This window comes from Aquila chrysaetos, chromosome 10 (assembly GCF_900496995.4).
Source record: "Aquila chrysaetos chrysaetos chromosome 10, bAquChr1.4, whole genome shotgun sequence".
Lineage (NCBI taxonomy): Eukaryota > Metazoa > Chordata > Aves > Accipitriformes > Accipitridae > Aquila > Aquila chrysaetos.
In genome coordinates, this window is record NC_044013.1 from 13,534,491 (window position 1) to 13,553,633 (window position 19,143).

Consider the following 19,143-nt stretch of genomic DNA (forward strand, 5'->3'; position numbering starts at 1 on the left):
TGCCTTAAAAGTGGATGAGTGCAACTGAGCATCATCTCTGTCACTTGTGTGCCAATAATAGACTACATCAGTGACATCCCAGCGTTATGTAGCCCAGTGGGCAATCTTACTTGAAAAAAACGTTGCCGATGGGCACATTGACCATGTGTGAACTTGGGATGTAATCCTTGCTGCACTTGCTGTGGCTATTGTGAGGAAAGGTAGGCCCAGAACTGGACAGCTTTGATTCCACTTGGGTCTCTCTGCATTGTGACTAGCTCTAGGTCTTCAGGGATAGCAAACTGTAGGCATAGGGGCTTGGGTGAAATCTTAAACTCCCTGAGCCTGAGCTGCCCTATTCTTGCACTTAATGAACCTTTGATGTCATTTGCATTAAGGCTGCTTACATGATGGTGTGCCCATCTAATGTGAATGACAACTCTGGGACTTGTCTACTGAATCAGGTAATTGGTCTCTTCAAGCAGTTTCCCACCTCTGGTGAAGGGCTGATATCCAGTGAGCTGGGAAAGCGCAGAATTATACAACGTAACCTGTGAACTGAACTGTGCTTCATATGTGGGAGAAGGAAGTTCCTTCCTGACCTCTTGAGATGATCTGTATATGCCTTGAAGCATGAGAGGCGATTGCCCTCATATGAGCTTGCATAACTGCAAATGTTATTGGCTAAATAATTACATAGTCTCTTGAGAGAAAAATCAGTTGCAGAACGTGACTCAGTGCCTTTCGTATCAGACTGTTCCAAGAAGTATAATAGTCTCTTAATTGAAGTCCTTATACCTTGATATTAAAATGCATTTCATTGGCATTGATATCAAAGAAATGTTAATGCTTCTACTTCTAATCTTTCTTGAGACATAGTAAGTATAATTTTAATGAAAATCACTGTGCATGACATTCTTATAATACCTGTTTAAAAAAAAGAACTGAGAAAAAAGCAATATATTTTAAATGAATCCTCAAACACCATGTAGTCCGTGTGTTTAATACCAAAAGCATTTTCTTGTGTTTCTGAGGCTGTTGCTATATTAATGTGTGACATTAATTTTCAATAAAATTTTGCATCTTGGTTTATCTTGCTACTTTTCTTTGGCTAGATGGCTTTCTCTAGACATTTTACACATCTGCTCATATTATGGAATAGTTCAGTTGAAACATGTATGGGTACAAAGAAAAATGCTGCTGTTTCCTGTTTTATTGACTTGAGCTTGATTGTCTTAATCTTGATTCTTATGAGTATGAATGAGATAAGAATGGAGTCCTTAAGCTATATGTTAAAGTATGCATTTGTTTTTTCTATTATAGTGTGCTTTGGATTGCATTGTGTTTGCTTGCTTGCTTTTTATTTTTTTTTAATCCCCAATGTATTTTGTAGTCTCCTAACTAGCTTTTCTGAGATCACTGTTGGTGGTGGAGATGGCAAAGTTAGGCCCACTATAGACCTCCTTGAATAATCTTGTTTCATAGCAACAGGTATCCTTTAAAAAAAAAAAAAAGAAGAGTTTCTAGTCATGAGCTCTCTGAATAAAATCTGTCCTGAGCTTAAACAATGCAACTAAATCTTTTTTGGGAAGTCCTTGTTAATTTGATCTGGAATTTCACTGTGTATGTGGTGACCTCCTCATTTGCATATCATGCAGATTTTGTTCTAAGAGGCTACTCAGGTGTGTATTAATTTCAGCAGAAGCATAGTTAGGATAGGTGCCTGAACCTGTAAAGTAGAAAAATTTCATTTTGGTCCTAAATCCAGAAGCCTCTTAGGTTAAGGGTGGTGTCAACCTGACTTGAATTTCATGGCTGGCCTCAACTTTTATAATTGGTGAATTGAAACCTCAGATCTGAATCATTCCCTTCACCCTGAAAATTTGGGTCTGAACTTCATGGCTTGGTTTCACTTCCCCTTGGGAGTTGCTGCCATCGTTAATATTAATTTGTGAAGCTTCTTGTGCTTTCCACTTCCTTGAGTCTATGAAGTTTGCTGGATCTTGTCCTGCATCTTCACTGCCAAAGGACAGTTCACACCCTTCTGTACCTCCTGTAATTGTGTAATTAGGTAACAGTTCTTCAGGGCTTTAGATACTCTAGCCTGTTAGCATAGATGCTTTCTCCACCCAACACTGCAAGTCTTAAAAGTGCAGGAAGCTGGAGACAATGTAATTGTATGAAACTTGACCTTGAGTGCTGAAGGTTTTAATAAATTATCTAGGAATAAGCCCTTTCTTTCCTTTACACTTCACTTATTTGAAGTAATAACTATTGTCTTTGCATAGAAGGAAAGCCAGTTCGCAGGAATTGGTGTAACCAGTTATACCCAGACGAACAAGTTTCCCAATGGGAAATAAGATGGGAATGTGCCCTTGCACATTCACCGCGGGGTCACCGTGATATTGCCGAACGAGCGCTGGGCTCTGCAGCGAGCCGGGCGACCTCCATTCTGCTGGGCGAGCATGGCTTGCGAGGGTACGTCGTGTTTGGGTAGCGTGCCAGCTTCCCCATTGCCTTTGCCCAGTCTTGCAAGTGCTCCTGGTGTCGGAGAGAGAAAAACCTGCTCTCCTGCAGCATGGTGGTGCTCTGCCAATTGTGCTGCTGGACCCGCTTTAATGATCATTTTCTGCATATCCCAAATAAGACCCCACTCCAGATGGGATGCCACAACTGTAACTCGATCTGGGAACTGGGCTGCCATTCAGAAGCGGTCTGGTCTTTGCGCTCTGGATCGCTTACGAGGCGGGATTGCAGCTGGGACCCTCAGGGCTGGGCAGGGGGGAGCTCGCCAGCAAGCGTCTCTGGCCCGGTTCATGGATATGCTGGATGGAGTTTGGGGCTGTCTGGACTTGAGGGAGGTTAGTGCTGTTGTCGAGTGGTAGTAGGAATCTGATACTCTTTGCAAGCAGCCTGCGGGGTTTGGATACCAGGTTCTCCTTAACACCAGCAAAAGCTGCATGTCAGCGTCCAGGCAGCTCTGACCATCTCAGTAGTCCCTAAGGTGTATGGAGTCTGTCTTGAGCAAAGAGCCTCTGGCTGTTATATATATACCTGATAACAACCTGATCATACGCGTAACTAGGAATTTTGGAGGCACCAAGGTTGATAACTGTGACCCGATCTGAAAATTGTTTCTATAGTCAGGTTTTAGGGGTAGTTAGGATGGTTTTGAGATGGTTTCCTCAGTTCTTGTTCTTAAGAAAAAAAGTCTTTGACCACAAGGAGAGCTTAGCTTAAAAATACTCTTTTCATGTTTTGGCAGCTGTTTGCTGGCTTTGCCTATGTTCTTTTCAACCGAAAAACTTACGTAGAAACTTTTCCTTAAATAAAAAATTTGAACCGAAAGTGAAGCTTCCCTTTGTTGGTATTTCACCATTTGTTTTTTAAATGCCCAGAATATCTGGGAAACTTATTTCCTGTTGACTATCTCTCCAATGATCTTTATCTGCGATGTTCCCGTGGTGTCAGTGATTTCACTAACAGTAGCTCACCACTGCCACAAACAGAAAATGTAGGCCCTTGGATGTGCACTCCTACCAACCAATTGCTGTGATTCCTGTCCTAACACCTCCTTGCTTTGCAGGACCTCCATGCAGTCACAGTCATCCTACGGCTCCAACTCTCCACCGCTCAGCAAAATGAACAGCATGAACAAGTTGCCTTCGGTCAGCCAGCTAATTAACCCCCAGCAGCGCAATGCCTTGACCCCAACCACCATCCCTGACGGCATGGGAACCAACAGTAAGAAACCCTCACTCCTGCTGTTCCATGTGTGCTCCCCACTAGTCTGGGCAAGGAGATTTGGCATCTCCAAGTGGCTAGTGTTAGGCTGGGGAGCCTAGAGTAATTCGCTGGGAACCTGGAGCCAAATATTGCTCGCTGCTGTGCCACAGGGCAAGGCTTCAGCATCCTGCTCTGAGCCTCACAGGGGTGAGCAGAGCTACTTCTTGCTGCAGATCTGGCTGGCTGCACTGTCATCTGTCTTTCAGGACTTGTTTCTTCTTCCTTTCCCAGCAGAGGAGAAGCAAATGTTGGCAAACTTTTTCCCCTCGGTTCAGTTAAGACACTTCTTAGTTTCAAAGGAAATAGCTGCATCTCGCAGCTTGGTAACCTGCTTCCTTCTGGCTGCTGAAGAGTGCCCAGCAGCCTTGTAAATCCGGGATGACAGACATGGTTCTGGGGGCTGAGTTTTGTGTGTGTGTCTTTTTTTTTTTTTTTTTTTTTTAATTTCAAAAGTGCTGGACTCTTGCCCACACCTGTTGCTGATCCCTTTCGGGTGCTCTCAGTGTCTCTGAAAACAAAGCTGTTTGGCTTCTGTATTGGGTTACGCTGCTGGCTCTGTCCCGCTCCTCTCCTGCGGCAGGGAAAGCCGAGACGCCTGCGGCTTGCTTAAGTTTCTACTGAGCCTGTTTGTAAGGGAAGGTGACTCGGCGGTGCTGCCGACAGTTGGTCCAGTGAGGGGAGAGCTCCTGAAGGACTGTCTGTCATCTGGTCCTCATGCAGTCATTGTGGCCCTGCCTGAAATTCCCTGTGAGCTTGCTCCTTGAGGGGCTTTGCAGGGGATTTAAGGCCGCTTCAGCTGCGGGTGCTGTCCTTCGGTGCTGTGGTGGGGGCAAAGTTGGGGTCTGGGGATGCCTGGGTAACAATGTGCTCCTCCTTCTTCTCTCCTCCAGTTCCCATGATGGGCACCCACATGGCCATGACCGGCGACATGAATGGCCTCAGCCCCACACAGGCGCTGCCTCCTCCCCTCTCCATGCCTTCAACATCCCACTGCACCCCCCCTCCTCCGTACCCCCACAGACTGCAGCATCGTCAGGTGAGCGGGAGCAGGCTGCCCAGCACACGTTTCCCACCCGCAGGGAGCGGAGGCCTCGTGTCGGGAGCCTTGAAGGGTCCTGTCAGGTCCCTTGCCCCGTTCTCTTGGAGCACTGGATCCCAATGGGTCTTGGTAGTCCCGGGGCTGGTACCCTCTGGGCACCGAGCCTCAAACCCCCATCTCTGAGCACCTGAGAGAAACAGGGACGTTAGGACTGCAAGAAAGCCGAGGGATACAGCATCTGTCGGACTGGTGGAGCTAAGGGCACCAGGCAGTCTTGCAAACATTTCTTTTTTCTTTTTTTCTTTTTTTTTTTTTCTTCCCCCCCCTTTGGCTACTCGACAAGCCATGGCTGGGGTCAGAAGTCCCTCTGCCCTCTGTGAGGTCAAACAGGTTGAAAGATGCTGCCCATAAAGGAGGAATCCTTTACGCTTAGGGAGGAATGTGCTGATTTGAAGTACTTTGTGTGCATGATGAGTCTGAGCCCCAGACCCACCGCCTTGCTGAAGCCCTCTATCCATGCAGCAGGCTGCCATGGGCTCAGCCACCTTCTGGGTGAAGTGACCTGGCAGGAGGGTCCATGTGAGCCTTCCTGCCCCAAGATCCAGGCTGTGTAGCACCGGCTCTTGACTAAGGCAAGGTGCTGCCATGAGGGTTGTCTGCTAGCAGCCAAGCTGAAGGACTCCCTCATTTGTTTGATGTGGCAGCGATGTGGCTTGCTGGCCTGGGATGTCTTGGAGAAGGTCAAGCCAAGGGTGAAAGCTTTGTTTCCTGTTGCTGCAGGTTGGCTGAGTGTTTGGTTTTTCTGTGGTTTGGGCTGTTGCAGCCAGGGTGATCCTTTTTTCTCTCTCCTTCCTTCCTTCCTCCTCTGCAGCTTCTTAGCGAGGTTGGGCTGCTCATCCTGTGTGGATTATTTCACGACCCAGGGGCTGACCACCATCTATCAGATTGAGCATTACTCCATGGATGTAAGTAACTCCTCACCATTTCCTTTGTTTGCACTCTTGGCCCTGCTGTAGGAATGGGTCAGAAATCCAGTCTCAGTATATTTTTATTTTTATATGATTAGTTTGATTTAAGGCTACTGCACGCAGAGAAGACTTATTGTGAGGTGAAGAGAGGCTGGACTTGGGGCCAGCATTGTAACTGCCTTGCGTGGCACAGAGAAAGAGTGTCTCCCCGTCCCCAGCACTGTGCATTTTAGCCCCCGAAGTGGCCCCAGCCCACACGCCTGTTAATTCTGCAAGGCTTGGTTTCAGTTTACACCCCTCTGAAACACACACTCGCCTGCAGACAAGTGGGCTGTCCAGAAGTGGTCTGTATTTTTCCCTCCCTGCTTCTGTTTTCTGGCCTTACCTTAACGATCTTCCCTTGCTGCTGGCATCTCAGCCCAGCTGGTTTTTTCCTCTTGCATGGCTTTTGCTGCAGGGTTGCTGCTTCCTCTCCTGCGCCATTGCTCTCCTCAGACAGAGCTGGCTGTCCTGGTTTTTTGCCCCGAGACTTTGCAAGGCTGTGGCGCTTTTGCTTCCTAGTGTGGGCTGCCTTCCTTCTGCTGTTGCTCTGATTAGAAAAGCTGATCCAAATTAACCAAAGCTGATTGCTAATTTTTTCAGAAGCTGGTATCACATTTCCCAGAGTTTAGGCAATGCTACCCTCAGGTACTGCACCAGAGATGATGGGGCCTCAAAGTCCGAGTTTTCTAAGGTTGTGTCTGTTCTCAGATTTTGGTTATGTTCAAGTAATTAAGGCAGTTCCTACAGAGTCAGACCCAGAGCTTCAAATACTGGAGCTCAGACTTGGTTTCTAAAATCCTTTTGCAGGTTTTGAAATAAACACAGAAGTTTTCAAAGCTGTTGAACTTCTGCAGCCCAGCATCCCCCACCATAGGCAACCAGCAGATCTCCCTGAGGTTGTCTTGGAGGCCTTGCAGTCAAGTTAAACATCTAGTTTTAGGTCACCATATCTTATGCATGAATATGTGTTTTGTGTAACTTCAAAACAGACCTTGTGTGATTAGTCCTTGCTGCCTCGTTGGCTACACATGCTTGTTCAGAAGCGAACCACCGCGTTCAGGATCAGTGGTTTGTCTTCTACAGTGCATCATGGCTACCTGGATTTTAGCAGCTTCGTTGGTTAACGGGTGTTTGCAGGGTGGCCCAGAGGGCTGCTTCTACTCCCGGAGCCCATCTTGCCAAGGGATTGCCCTGTTAAGCCCTCCACCTTGCCTTGCAGGATCTGGTGAGCCTCAAGATCCCGGAGCAGTTCCGCCACGCCATCTGGAAGGGCATCCTGGACCACCGGCAGCTCCATGACTTCTCCTCCCCTCCCCACCTCCTGCGCACCCCCAGCGGCGCCTCCACCGTCAGCGTGGGCTCCAGCGAAACCCGGGGGGAGCGGGTCATTGACGCGGTCCGCTTCACGCTCCGGCAGACCATTTCCTTCCCGCCCCGCGACGAGTGGAACGACTTCAACTTTGACATGGATGCCCGGCGCAACAAACAGCAACGCATCAAGGAGGAAGGGGAGTGAGCTCCGCGGACCCCGCTTCACCCCGCCTCGGCCACAAACTGCTCAGCCCTTCATTTGTCTTCCTTCAGCTTGGTACTGCACCCTTGGACGAAGGGCGGAGGGAACCTTCTTGCTCACTCATGCTAGGTTATGCCCTTGATGCTGTCTAGGCCATACTCCTGGACTGCGACCTCCACCCCAGCTCTTTCAAGGGGAAGAGCTGAGCAAAGGGGGAAGGCGGGTGGTATTTCCTTGAAAGCCGTTGACCTTCTCAAGCAGGCGTTGTTCTTGTTTCATGTTTTCCTTTGGGGAGAGGGCTTCTTTTCTTGACTTTTGAATCCTCACACACCTTGTGGGCATCCTGACCTGCAAACTTGTCTCTCTCATCCAGTGATCCCGCTTTTGAAAGCGGGAAGGTTAAAATAAATTTTTAAAAAGCCAAAAAAATCCCCCAAAATCCCAAACCAAATGCAAAAAACCCAAAGCCACCAAACCTTGAACTGGCAGTTCATCCGAAAAATAAATGGGAATTGGTCTGCTGAACGTTGCACTTAAACAGCCTCTTCCCACGGAGCTGAGTGCTCTGTTCATGTGTAATATTCTCCAGCGGAGACAGCACATGCACTTTGCTGGGCAGGCCAGCACTTAGGGCCACCTGCAACCCACTTTTTCCTTTTCCCTCGCCTTCTCTGGGAAAAACCAAAACTGCTGTCTCTTCTTGTTTTGAATTTACATTCATGTGTATGTCCTGGTTTGCTTGTTTCATAAATGCAAATATAGCCATTGGTCACTCTTGAATTCTGCCCCCCACCCAACCTTTAGCCATTCTGTACTACTACTGACATTTAAGCTAGAGAATTAGGCTTTGCCACATATGCAGCCTGGTTAGTTTAGCATAAGGATTTGCCTGCCTAGCCTCCAGCTGAACAGAGGATCAGCTGAGAGCTGCACACTGATTTGTAGGGCTTCAGCTATCCTGAACCCAGACAATCTTTTATCTAGACCATGCTAGATTGGTTTCCTGCCAAGTCAAGTAGAACTGTCTTTAGATATTTCTGTAATAGGCTGGAGCCTGTTGTGGTTTGTTGTTGGTGACTATAGACTAAGTGATGAGCAACTAGTAAAAAAGAGAGTAAAAAAAGAAAGAAATTTCCAGCTGCCTTGGAACAAGGACTAGTTCCTGGTAATATGAGTGTTGCTACTGAAAAAAGTCATGTTTACATGAGAAATTGATTTTTCTCCATTTTTTTCTTTATTGGTTCTACAGCAGCTGTGCTCTGAGGCATTTCCTCTGACTGCCAGTATCCTGTGGACAAGTAACTGAACAGAGCGCATGTTTTCACATTTATATTGGCCAAGGTAGTGAGACTCTAACATATACAAACCTAAACTGAGGAGCTCGGCTCAGCACAGCTGCTTTCAGGTTGGCTTGCTCTTTTTAACAGTAAGCCTAACTTTTTTTTTTTTTCCTCTTGTCTGGGGAAAGATGAAAAAAGCAGCTTAAATGACTTGTCATCCTACCTTGCTACAACCGATTAATCTCGTTTCAATGCAGTGGCTGTTTTCTGGGCCCTGCTGTGTGCCATGTATTTCATTCTAGATTCAATATTGTTAGCATCCTCCTCCATCTGTCTGTTGTGCCAGGTCTGTGTTGCATTCAAAGACTGCCTTTTGGTAACTGTGCAAGCCTATTTTGGACAGCTCTAAATGGTAATGCAAGATGGTTACCCTGTAAAGTGTGTGTATATAAATATTTTTTTGTATGTGTAATTTTTGTTTCCTACAGCATAACATGCCAATTTTTATTTCTTCTTGGGCTACCGGGTCTGACAGAACCACAATGAAATGTTGTTTGTTTTTCTGTTTTTTTTTTAATTATTATTTTTATGCAGAACGCTTACAGTATACCATGTAACAAACGACTAGTCACTGGACAAATATATTTGTATTTTTCATACTGAGATTCCTGTGTTACTTTGCAGTTGAGGGGGGAGGGGGAAGGTACTGAAAGCCTGTTTTATCATTTTATTTTGTAACACTTCAAAGAGCAGTGTCCTAGATTTCAAAGTATTTAACATGCTCAGTGTGAAAACTTACTATGTCTATTTTTTTTTTCTATATGCTACAAAAGAAGCGAGTCATCCTGCTCTTGACTCAATGCAAGAATTAATTCAGCGGGGCAGTGTTAGTGTGGGGAAAGTGTTAGTGCGGGTACTTTGCAAATTCCTGGAGGTAAATTAGGCTGTGCCCTTCTCACCTCCAAGGTTTTGCATCTCCATTGTGTAATCTTTCTGAGCTGCTTCAGTATTGTACAAATATTGATGCAAAAATACCGTCATTTTAGGAACTAGGAAGCTTCTGACTAAAAAGGTTAATGCAGTTAATGCTGTGCCCAGAGTCTGGGTGCAAGAACTTCAGTATCTGCTTTTCAACTCACCAGTAAGATGGAGCTTTTCTGCTGCATCACTAATGATTAAAATATATGCTGTGAAAACCTTCTTTCTACTGTGTACCACTATGGAGCCCACTTCTGTAATACCGGAATCTTCAAGTGAGTTTGAACTGCTGTAGCTTTTACCCTCCCCTGTAGAGCTGTGATTTTTGTTTTTTGTTTTGTTTTGATACATCAAAGCGTATGGGTTAATTGAGCTGAGAATCTGCCAATGCTTGTAGCAATGACAGTGTTGCCTGCACCAAGACCTGTGTGTGTTTTGGAACACCTTGTTGTTGAAGTCAATGAAAATAAAAGCCAAACTGAAAATGACACTGAATACCCAAACAACTTCTTTTCTTGTCTGTGCGCCTTCTTGGAAATGAGCAGGAGTCTTTGCCGCTGCTTCCTCCTCTGAGCAGCTGGGGCTCAGTGTCGCTTTTGCCCACGTGTGCAGTTTTCTCATCCTCGCACCGTCCGTGTCACGAGGGTGTGTTATAAGCTGCCATCGCAGCCCCATCTGCCTTCTTTCTGGCAGATCAAATGGCTCAGCACCTGTAAGCCTCTTGCTGAACTGTGAAGTCTTCTGGCTTTTGGATTGTTTGCATGGCTCTCTTCTGCCCTTTCATCAGGTTTCTTTATTCTGTTTCCGAGCGGGGCACAGGGAAGTGCCCCGTGTTCAATGTCCTGCTCAAACATGATGGAGCTGTGCCTGCTGTGTGCCCTGGCTTGGGGGGAGGGAACGTGTGCTTTGAGCAGGCAGGGTCAGTGCTGCCCTTTCCTACCTCCACACTTGTGAAATAGCCTTGCACAGCCATCTCCCCATCCCCCTTGGAGCTTTGGGAGGTTTGTCATCCTTATTTAACTTATACCAAAGGCTTTGTGCATCACCCCATACATCCTCTCTCCTACCAAAACCATTTCCTTTTCCTTTGCATCTCAATTCTTCTTCCAAGGATTTGAAAGAGCTGCTCGGAGCCAGTAGGGTGGCTGTCCTGAAACTGATGGAGTCACCTCCATCAGCGGGGGGCTTCAGTCTGTCCATGGACCACCACATTAACAGCCCAGCTTCATCAGTGGTTTCTGTATGGGGCCCATGTCTGCCTCTTACAGTTTTCCTGGGTTATGGCTGGGGGAGGATGCTTGGGAATGGGGAGAGTCCAAACAAAACCCAGAAAGATCTCAGAAGAAGAAAAGGCCATGGCTTCCCTTGGGAGTTAGTTTCACATTTACCTTTACGGGAGGGAATGCCTGCCTGATTTCTTTGGTTCTGATAACTGTTTCTTTTCCCTTTTGCTGAAGAATTAGGGAAGCAGTTGTCTCTGGATATCAATATCCAGAAGCATCAGTCCCCTGGTTCCACTCTGGCAGTCAGGGATTGCTTGAATGTGATCTTAAAAACTAGTACGTTGCCCTCAAAGAGAGAAGTGCTACTGCAGTGGCTGTAAGAACTTGCTGTTTCAGCTGATGGTCTCTTTGCCTCTAGATGAGCAAATTGGATCAGGTAAAATAGGATTTCAGTTTCCATTAACCAGGTAGGCTTGAAATGTTTGCTGATGGTTGCAATTGCTGTCTGCTGTGATCCACTGCCGGAGTAGGGAACTTCTGCATTGCTTATGTTACAGCAAGGGTTTCAGTGCTGAGGAATCCCAAGCTGGCGCTCTCCCTTTTGCCCTCCACCCGTACCCGTTGGAATTTTGTCTTTGGATATTGGGATGCTTCATATGCAGGCACGAAGTTTTCAGGGCAGGGATCCATCACAAGCTTCCAGCTGTATTTTGCAAGCCTGGGTGGACCTCTGAAGACGTGCGTGCCCTTCTATGCTGTTAGTTCTAAGTGTGCTGAAGCTAGCAGTCCCCTGGAATGAAACTTATCCGGACACAACAAAACTTGGCAAACGGCCGAGTGGAGCCTGTGAAGGGTGTCTTGCTCATCACGTTCTTCCAGTCCTGTATGGCTTAGCAGAAACCCCTTCCTTCCTGATGGCAAAGTGGCTGCCTGTGCTGTGGTGGGAGGATTGCAGGACCTGGCATTGCGCTGCCTCTTTGCAATTTGTTTCTCAGCAGGAAAACCACGTGGGCAGCCCAACCCTAGCACCAAGTAGGAGCTTGGGCTGTTTGGCCTTCTGATTTACTGAGCTATAAAATGTGTAGCTTCTATCAACTGTTGTGTGAAGGTTAGTGAGGAGCTAAGCCAGGCCCCGCAGAGCTCCCCTGCATGGTCTGCTCTGTGGGGTGACAGCACACAACTGCTACCCAGATGTGGAGTGTGGCCACCTGGGTATGGGCTGTGCCTGTGCTGAGCCTTTGCCAGGCAGGTTTGGCAAACAGCCTCACCTGGCTGCGAGGCTCGAGCTGGTGGTTTCTAGGTCCTGAGATGTTTTGGCTCTCTGTGACCCATGACAGCAGTGAATTGTCTTCCTGAGCACATAGCAAAGGGTGGAGGCTGGAGTTTTGGAGCCTTGTTATTAATATTTGGATACCTGGCCACGAGGGTCAAATAAACTGTAAGGAAGCTAATCTTTATGCTCTGTTGGCAAGGTCTGGCTGCAGCTTTCTCCTAGCTTGCTTCCCTAAGATTAAGGAGCCAAAATTTTACTCAGAGTTACGTGGCGGTCGCCCTTTGCTACAGCTTTGCTCTCCTGATTTGGGACCCATGGACCGATCCCTTTTCCTTATATGCCCAGCCTCTCCCAACCATATATACTACCCCTTCAGCACAAGGCCTTAACATCGGTGCTGTGGAACCAGGTGTTTTTAGTTTTGTGTGTTTCTGTTAGTAGGTGCCTTTCATTCAGTGTGGAGTTGGAGCCCCCTCCGTCTGCCTGTGGATGTTGCAGGGCTGCCCATCGCTGCCATGCCCTGCTGCTAGGTCCTGTGGCTGTGTGCTTCCTCGGCTCAAACTAGTCAAAGTCCTTTTTTGGGGGAAATGGGGGGATCAGTTGGTTTTGTTAAAATGCTTTAACTTCCTTGTAACTCTCGTACAATGTCGTATGTTTTGTTCTCAGGAAACGTCAGCTCTGCTTTCATGAAGGGAGCCAGATGCCTGGGGCCACTGGTGAGTGAAGGAGAAGCTATGTGGGACTGGGGGGGGGGCAAGACACGCGGGATTTAGGGTGGGACGAGGGGGCGGCAGCTGCAGCCCCAGGGTATGGGCAAGCACCGAGGGGCATCTCCAGGGACGGTGTACAGTGACTGTGTGCCTGCAGCATTGAAGCCAAGGGCTGAACGGTCCTAAACGCACCTGAGGATGTTGCTTGTACCCAGCGTGTTTCTGCCTTGGTGGCTGCAGTCACAGTAGTATCATGCCTCACTCCACTCCCACAGCAACATCAGACATAGGCCTGTGGGCAACTGAATTTCAACTTGATAGCTCTAAGATTAAGTGTTTGGTGAGGGTCCCCATGCACCATTCAGCTGATTGTCTCACTGCCGTTGCAGTGCACTGCCCTTTGGATGCAGTGGTAAATGTGAGCACGGCAGCCAGTGGCTTTTTTGGCTGTGCCACTTCCCCAGACGATGGGGATACATGCTCCTACAGGAGGTGGGTGCCTTCTGGCGTGCTCAGCAATTACTCATAGGCAGCTGGGCTGATACCAACCATTACAGAATGCAAGGGAGATGCTTACATTGTCTCTCCCAACTGCCTAGGGTAGGAGATTAGGCTTCCTGCACCATGAGTGGCAAGAAAGTCCCTGGGGATCCATTCAGAGCATATTAGCCTCCCACTCTGAATCATGCCCTGGAAGATGTGGTCTCATTATTGCCTGCATCAAGGCCAAGGGAAGACTAAGCTTGTTTGTTAATATTAAGCAGGATGGCTCTCTCCGTGCAATCAGCTTTGCCGTGTTCCTAAGGCTTGTGGCTGCACTGCGAGAGACACTCTCATGGCACAGCCATGTGCATTCCAGGGGCAAATAACCAGCTGCAGCACTCTGTGTGCAGCAAAGAAACTGGTACAGGGTCTGAAGAGAAAAAGGGCAAAAACTGAAACAAAATAAATCGGCAGACCTGGGGAAGAGATGGTGCTTTTCCTCTTCTGTTTTACCTGCCAGCACTCTCGAAATGAGTGTCTAGCAGCAGATTAAAAAAAAAAAAGAGAGAGAGAGAAAGGAAGGGAAAAAAGACTATAAATCTAATCTGGCCTTAAAAAACCCCAAAACTTTAAAATTGAGACAGCGGGAGAAATGGCTGCACTGAAGCCAAGGAGCGTCCGTATACATCACCTCCCACCCGCGCTGGTTCCTCTGTCAAGGGGATTTGTAATGCTGGCTTCATAAAAAAAAGAAAAAAAAGTATAAAAATAAGGAGGGCAGCGGTGATGCGCAGCCCCGCCGAGCCGAGCCGCGCCGCGCCGGGCGGGGGGCGGCCGCGCTGCCCGGGGAGCCACTGCCCTCTAGCGGGACCCGCTCCGGGCCCGGCCCTGCTCCGAGCACCGGGGGCTGCTCTGCCGCCGGCAGCGTCAAATAGGGGTGCAGGGACTTGCTGGAGCTCCGGGTGGCTGTGGCTGTGGCTGGCCTGGCGGGGCCGGGGCGGATGAAGGCTCGTGGTGCTAGCCCTCCTCCTGCTGCCGTTGTGGTTCCATGTTCCCCAGCACAGGGGAGCGCAAGCCGAATCACTGAGCCTGTGTGACCCCCTCAGCCCCCCAAACGGCTCCTGTGCTCACAGCGTGGGCATGAATTTTATAAAACTGCCTTTTTCAACACCTTTGCACTTGCATCCCACATGCAAGAGCTGCAGCAGCAGCTCTCCTTTGTTTATTTTGCATGGGTTGGATAAGCAAGTGACTTATTGGTGTTTCAGAGCAACTTTTACTGTAGCTGCCTCTTGGGAAAGCGACTGCTCTCCTGCCCTTTGCTGTGCACCCAGGGAATCCCCAGTGTTGTGCCCATGCCAACCAACACCAGCACAAATGAGAAATTCAGAAGACGAAGACCAAAACCCATCACCTGCCAAACTGGGAGAGACGACTGCTCTTACCCCAGGCACCTCTTGGGTGCAAAAAACCTGAAGCTGCACCCTCGGTTGGTGAACCTCTGCCCAGAGATGTCTCCAGAGCCAGAGCCTACCCACCCCAGGAGGATGGTTGGAGGCGCGTTGGAGGCAAGCAGCCCTGCACGGTTGTCCTGTGCTGCAACACCCTGCAGCCACGGCCAGCGTGCAGCAGCACCCCGGGCTCCCAGCACCATGCGTGCCCTGCCCGAGGGCATTAGAGGTGCTCCACCTTCCCTCTACGCACACACACAGAGCCTTGGCTGCAAAAGTCTTCCCTGCTAAAGCGATACACATCTCTTCTTCCAGCTGAGAAAATACCACCAGGTATTTTGCAGGCAGCACACACCGCAGCCGGGAACTCCCACAGCAGCACCTGGCTGGAGCACCGGCGGCCGGCTCTGGGCTCCCACGCTGCCACGGCAGCCAGCTCAGCCAGTCTGGGTGGGGAGCCCGGCACCCTGCCAGGGCCGACCCGCCTGCGGCACCCGGCACCCCGATGTGCACCTGCGCGGCTCCGCGGGGTGTTGCGCACGGAGGGGGGCTCTCCCCTGGGGCTCCCCGCGGGTTGTTGGCTCGGAGGCCGTGAGCTGGCTCCGGCTCAGTTTGCTGGTGCGTGCTTTAAAAGCTCGCCCCGCTCATTTGGCCCGCATGCGGTTCTGCCCAACGGGAGGCCAAACGTGAGAGCAGCCCCCAGCGCTGGGCAGGCACCCGCCACGGTTCAGGGCTGTGCCATGGAGACAGTTTGCAGCTCCCAAGGAGAAGCTGGAGAGCTGGAGAGGACGGCACCCACCTTGGCTGGCAGGGGGGGAGGGGAGTGCCACGGTGGAGCCACGGGCAGCGCTTGCGTGGGATTTGGGCTCCAGGGCCATGTTCTGCCTACGCAGGCTCTCTGCTCGGCAGCGAGATGCCCCCATTGCTCACCCCTGCCCTGGCCTCCGGGTCCCAGCCCAGCTTTCCTGGCTGGGGTCACCACGGTCTGCAGGGAGTCCAGAGGGAAGCGTGCCCAAACCACTCATTTGCACACAAAGGTGTGAGCTGAGTCCTCGGCTCTCAGGTGTGGACAAGCGTTTGGTGTGGAGAGGCATTTCTTTTCAGTTATTTAGCATTCAGTCCAAGCATTTCCAGGCACTCTCCTACTTGGCCATCTCCAGTCTTTACCTGCACTTTCTGTTCCCCCGTCAGCAGCTGCAACATGAAGCTGGGCAGGAGCAGGTCTGAAGGGGAAGATGTTGGGGTGGCCCCTTGGTCCCTTGGAAGGAATCTTCAGCTCTGTCCTAGAACAGTGAACTCTGGCAAGGTGTTTTCTAGGAGACCCCCTGATTTCCTCCAGTTTTTCCTGAGCTTCCTAAATGGCACACCGGGGAATCTGCTGACTTCTTTCTATTTTCTTCCTGAGGTTGTTTTTGTTTGTTGGCTGGTTCTTTTTCAGTTTTATTTTCCCAAATCCCTCTGTGAGCCTCTGATTAATTCAGCTTCTGATTCCTTGGAAATTGCCTGTGGAGGCAATGCTGAAGACTTCTACATGTGATCCATCTTCTTGGCTGCGTAGCCCTCAGTGCTGGAATTGGGTAAGAAATGTTACAAGAGATCCTAGTACTCTGTAGCAGGGAAGTTAGGAAACAAAATATTGCACAGTGCTGCGTCAAAAACTCTTTGATTAATTAAAGGTGTGGGTGGCTACACAATTGCATCAAATTGTCCACTCACCATGGTGAAATATGAGATAAATGCACTGATTTCTTATTCCAAGGACACAGTCAAGCAGCCCATACTGAACCTGGAGAGAGTTGCCAACCTGAAGGTGAACATGAGTATTTTCATGGAGATGTTTTTCACAGAAACAGGAGGTAACGGGTCACCTCCAGCACAATGTGCCTAGAAGGTGCTGCAATACCCATGTGTATGAAGTCCAGCCCCAGAGCAGTGCCCAGCACCCTTCCCCCAGGGCAGCATTTGGCCCTCTGAAGGCTGATGCCGAGCTCCTGCACGCTGAGCAAATACCCAGCCCTAAGCATCGGCCCGTGTGAGCCAGTCCCCCTCCCTTCTGGCACTTGGGCTCTGGCCTGAGCCTCAAACCCACAACATCCTTTGAAAGTCCTGAGCAGGACTTCCATTTTCTAGAGGAGCAGCCTGCGGTGGTGCCTGCCTGCTACTGAGGGTGACAGCTGGAGGACACAGACCTCACTCTTTGCTCTTCCTATAGAAAGGTTTTCTTCCAGCTTTAAGTGCTACGGGTAGCAAGACAGTTAATTCTATTGTAGTTTATATTCTAGCCTTTATTCCTGCTTAATGAGTGACTTGAACAGAAGGAAGCCAGTGTTTAGGAGCTATCAGCAGGCAGGATTGTGCTGTGCATTGAAGGTTAAGGGCTCATGGTAAAAACACATGCACTAAAACCACACACAAACTCAGTTTGCACAACTTGACTGCAGTGACTCATCTTGCCCCAAAGAAGAGATGGCTGAACGTGTTCCACCTGGACCTGAACCTTATCATTTCGCCCAAGGGTAAAATATTAGCAAGTAACCATTAAGGCAAGTACGTTACAGTCAGGCCATGGGCAGCAGCTATCTCAGATTATTTCAGCCTTGCCTTGGAGGTGAGGAAATTGGACATGACCGAAAGCCCTGCCAGGGATGCCAGCAGCCCAGTGAAGATGGGCAGGTGAGGAGGTGAAGGCAAAGGCACTCTGGGTCCCACACAGGCTGTGACTGGCAGCTCCTGAGAGGGATCTCAGGAGCAGAGAGAGCTGACTGAAATTTGATTTTTAAATTTTTTCTGTTGTTTTTGTAGTGGTGTCCCCGTGGCCAGGAAGCAGCACAGAGTTACTGCAGCATTTCACTGGAGATGAAGCCCAGCAAGAGAGTCTGGCTGGGAAGACATGGTGCACAAACTGCAGCACTTGACTCTTTTTCGCATCTTCAGGAGGAACGAGTAGAGCCTTCCTTCTGCTTCATTTGAAGTGATGCTGGGCACAAGGAGCATGCTGGTTAACCCTTGCATGCCTGGTTTGGCCAGGGCATCTGGAATACCTTTGAGAAGGCTCTCAGCCAGTTGAGACAGCCAAATCAAACCCAGTGAGGCTGCAGAAAAGGTTGCGCAAGACAGACATCTATACTAATACAGGCAAATTTCCTAAGCCTGATTTTCTTCCCATTCATGCTGCTTTAGCTGGTTGTGAGCATCCGCATTGCAAGCGAGAGAAGAGCAATGCTGACCAGCGTGGCCAGGCATGACAGGGAGGGAGAAAGACTGGGTGGTGCTCCCAGAGCTGGCCTGTGTTTCCAGGCAGCACTCTGCCCTTTTCCACCTCCTAGGTTAGAACAGAAGGATCCCTCTGCTGCCTTAATACCTGCTTTACCAAGCTTGCCTGCAAGGCAGAGCTGCTTTCAGACTACCATGCCCTGGCAGCATGGCGACTGATGACTTGTAGAGCTGCCAAGGGAGGGGAAAGCAAAGAATCCTGTTGGGTTTTCCTGAAAACTGGAAGGTATTTAGGAGGAATCCGCAGCAGCCATGTCATCCCCTGGGAAGAGTGGAAGTGGTGGAAGTGAGATGCAGTCTGAAGGCAGCAGGGAAGAACCCAGGGCAGTGCCTGGGGTGTGCAGCACTGAGGTCTGCCCTAAGTGCCAGTACCACACAGTGTTCGCAGCATGGGCAAAGAGGTGCCGAGGGATGGCAGCTCTTCCGCATAGCCTGGAGCATGGGCTATCCAGCAGGAGCTTCTGACCTGGAAATTTTCTTTTGCTGCTAGGCCTGTCACGAGAGCAGGAGAGATGTTTTTTGTCTTTTGTCTGGTGGCGCCAGCAATTGAGCAAGAGGAGCAGGAGGCCGGCTGGCGGCATCTGTATTCATGCCATCTGGAGCACCTAATCCCGCTGGGTGGAGGACTCGCAGGCTTGGTAACGTTCCTGTTATGCTGTATCTCACCTTTTGTTTCAGTGTAATTAGTCTGAAAGGGGAGAAAGGATGTAGCATCTTCCACCTCAAGGGGAACTGCTAAAGATTCGTTATGCTCCCGGAGCAAATGCAAGTTGTAGATTTGGCCTGATTCCCCCCAAGCAGCGATGCTAGCAACTCCAGCCAGCGTGATCGGTCCCAGCAGCCGAGGTGTGCTGGCAGTTTTCAGCCATGCAAATCCCGCAGTCAGGCTGCTTTCAGGGCAGAGTGCGGGTCATAGCTGCCGCAGCTCCCGGTGCAGATGTTCAAGCAAACAGGGAGGAACGTGCAAGGTGCCAGCTGAGTGGGGCAGGGTATGTGCTCATCAGCCAGGCTTTCTCACTCCATGCAATGCCTGGGTTTAGTGCGAGTACGTTTACTTTCCCTGCAGCCTCTCAGGTGGCTCCAGAGATGTGGGCAAGCCCAAACTGCCAGGAAAGCCTGGTGGAAGCACCGTGGGCTTGTGACTG

At 49.5% G+C, this 19,143-nt stretch overlaps 1 protein-coding gene across 1 annotated transcript in view; it reads left to right on the plus strand.

Moving 5' to 3' along the window:
* TP63 (tumor protein p63) overlaps nucleotides 1-10,073 on the plus strand; it is a 109,671-nt gene extending 99,598 nt beyond the window's left edge. Inside the window, 5 exon segments of the mRNA XM_030029117.2 lie at nucleotides 3,566-3,723; nucleotides 4,656-4,777; nucleotides 4,779-4,801; nucleotides 5,676-5,769; nucleotides 7,034-10,073. Coding sequence (XP_029884977.1) covers nucleotides 3,566-3,723; nucleotides 4,656-4,777; nucleotides 4,779-4,801; nucleotides 5,676-5,769; nucleotides 7,034-7,330 — 694 coding nt within the window. The 3' untranslated portion in view covers nucleotides 7,331-10,073.
* The last annotated feature ends 9,070 nt before the right edge of the window (nucleotides 10,074-19,143 follow it).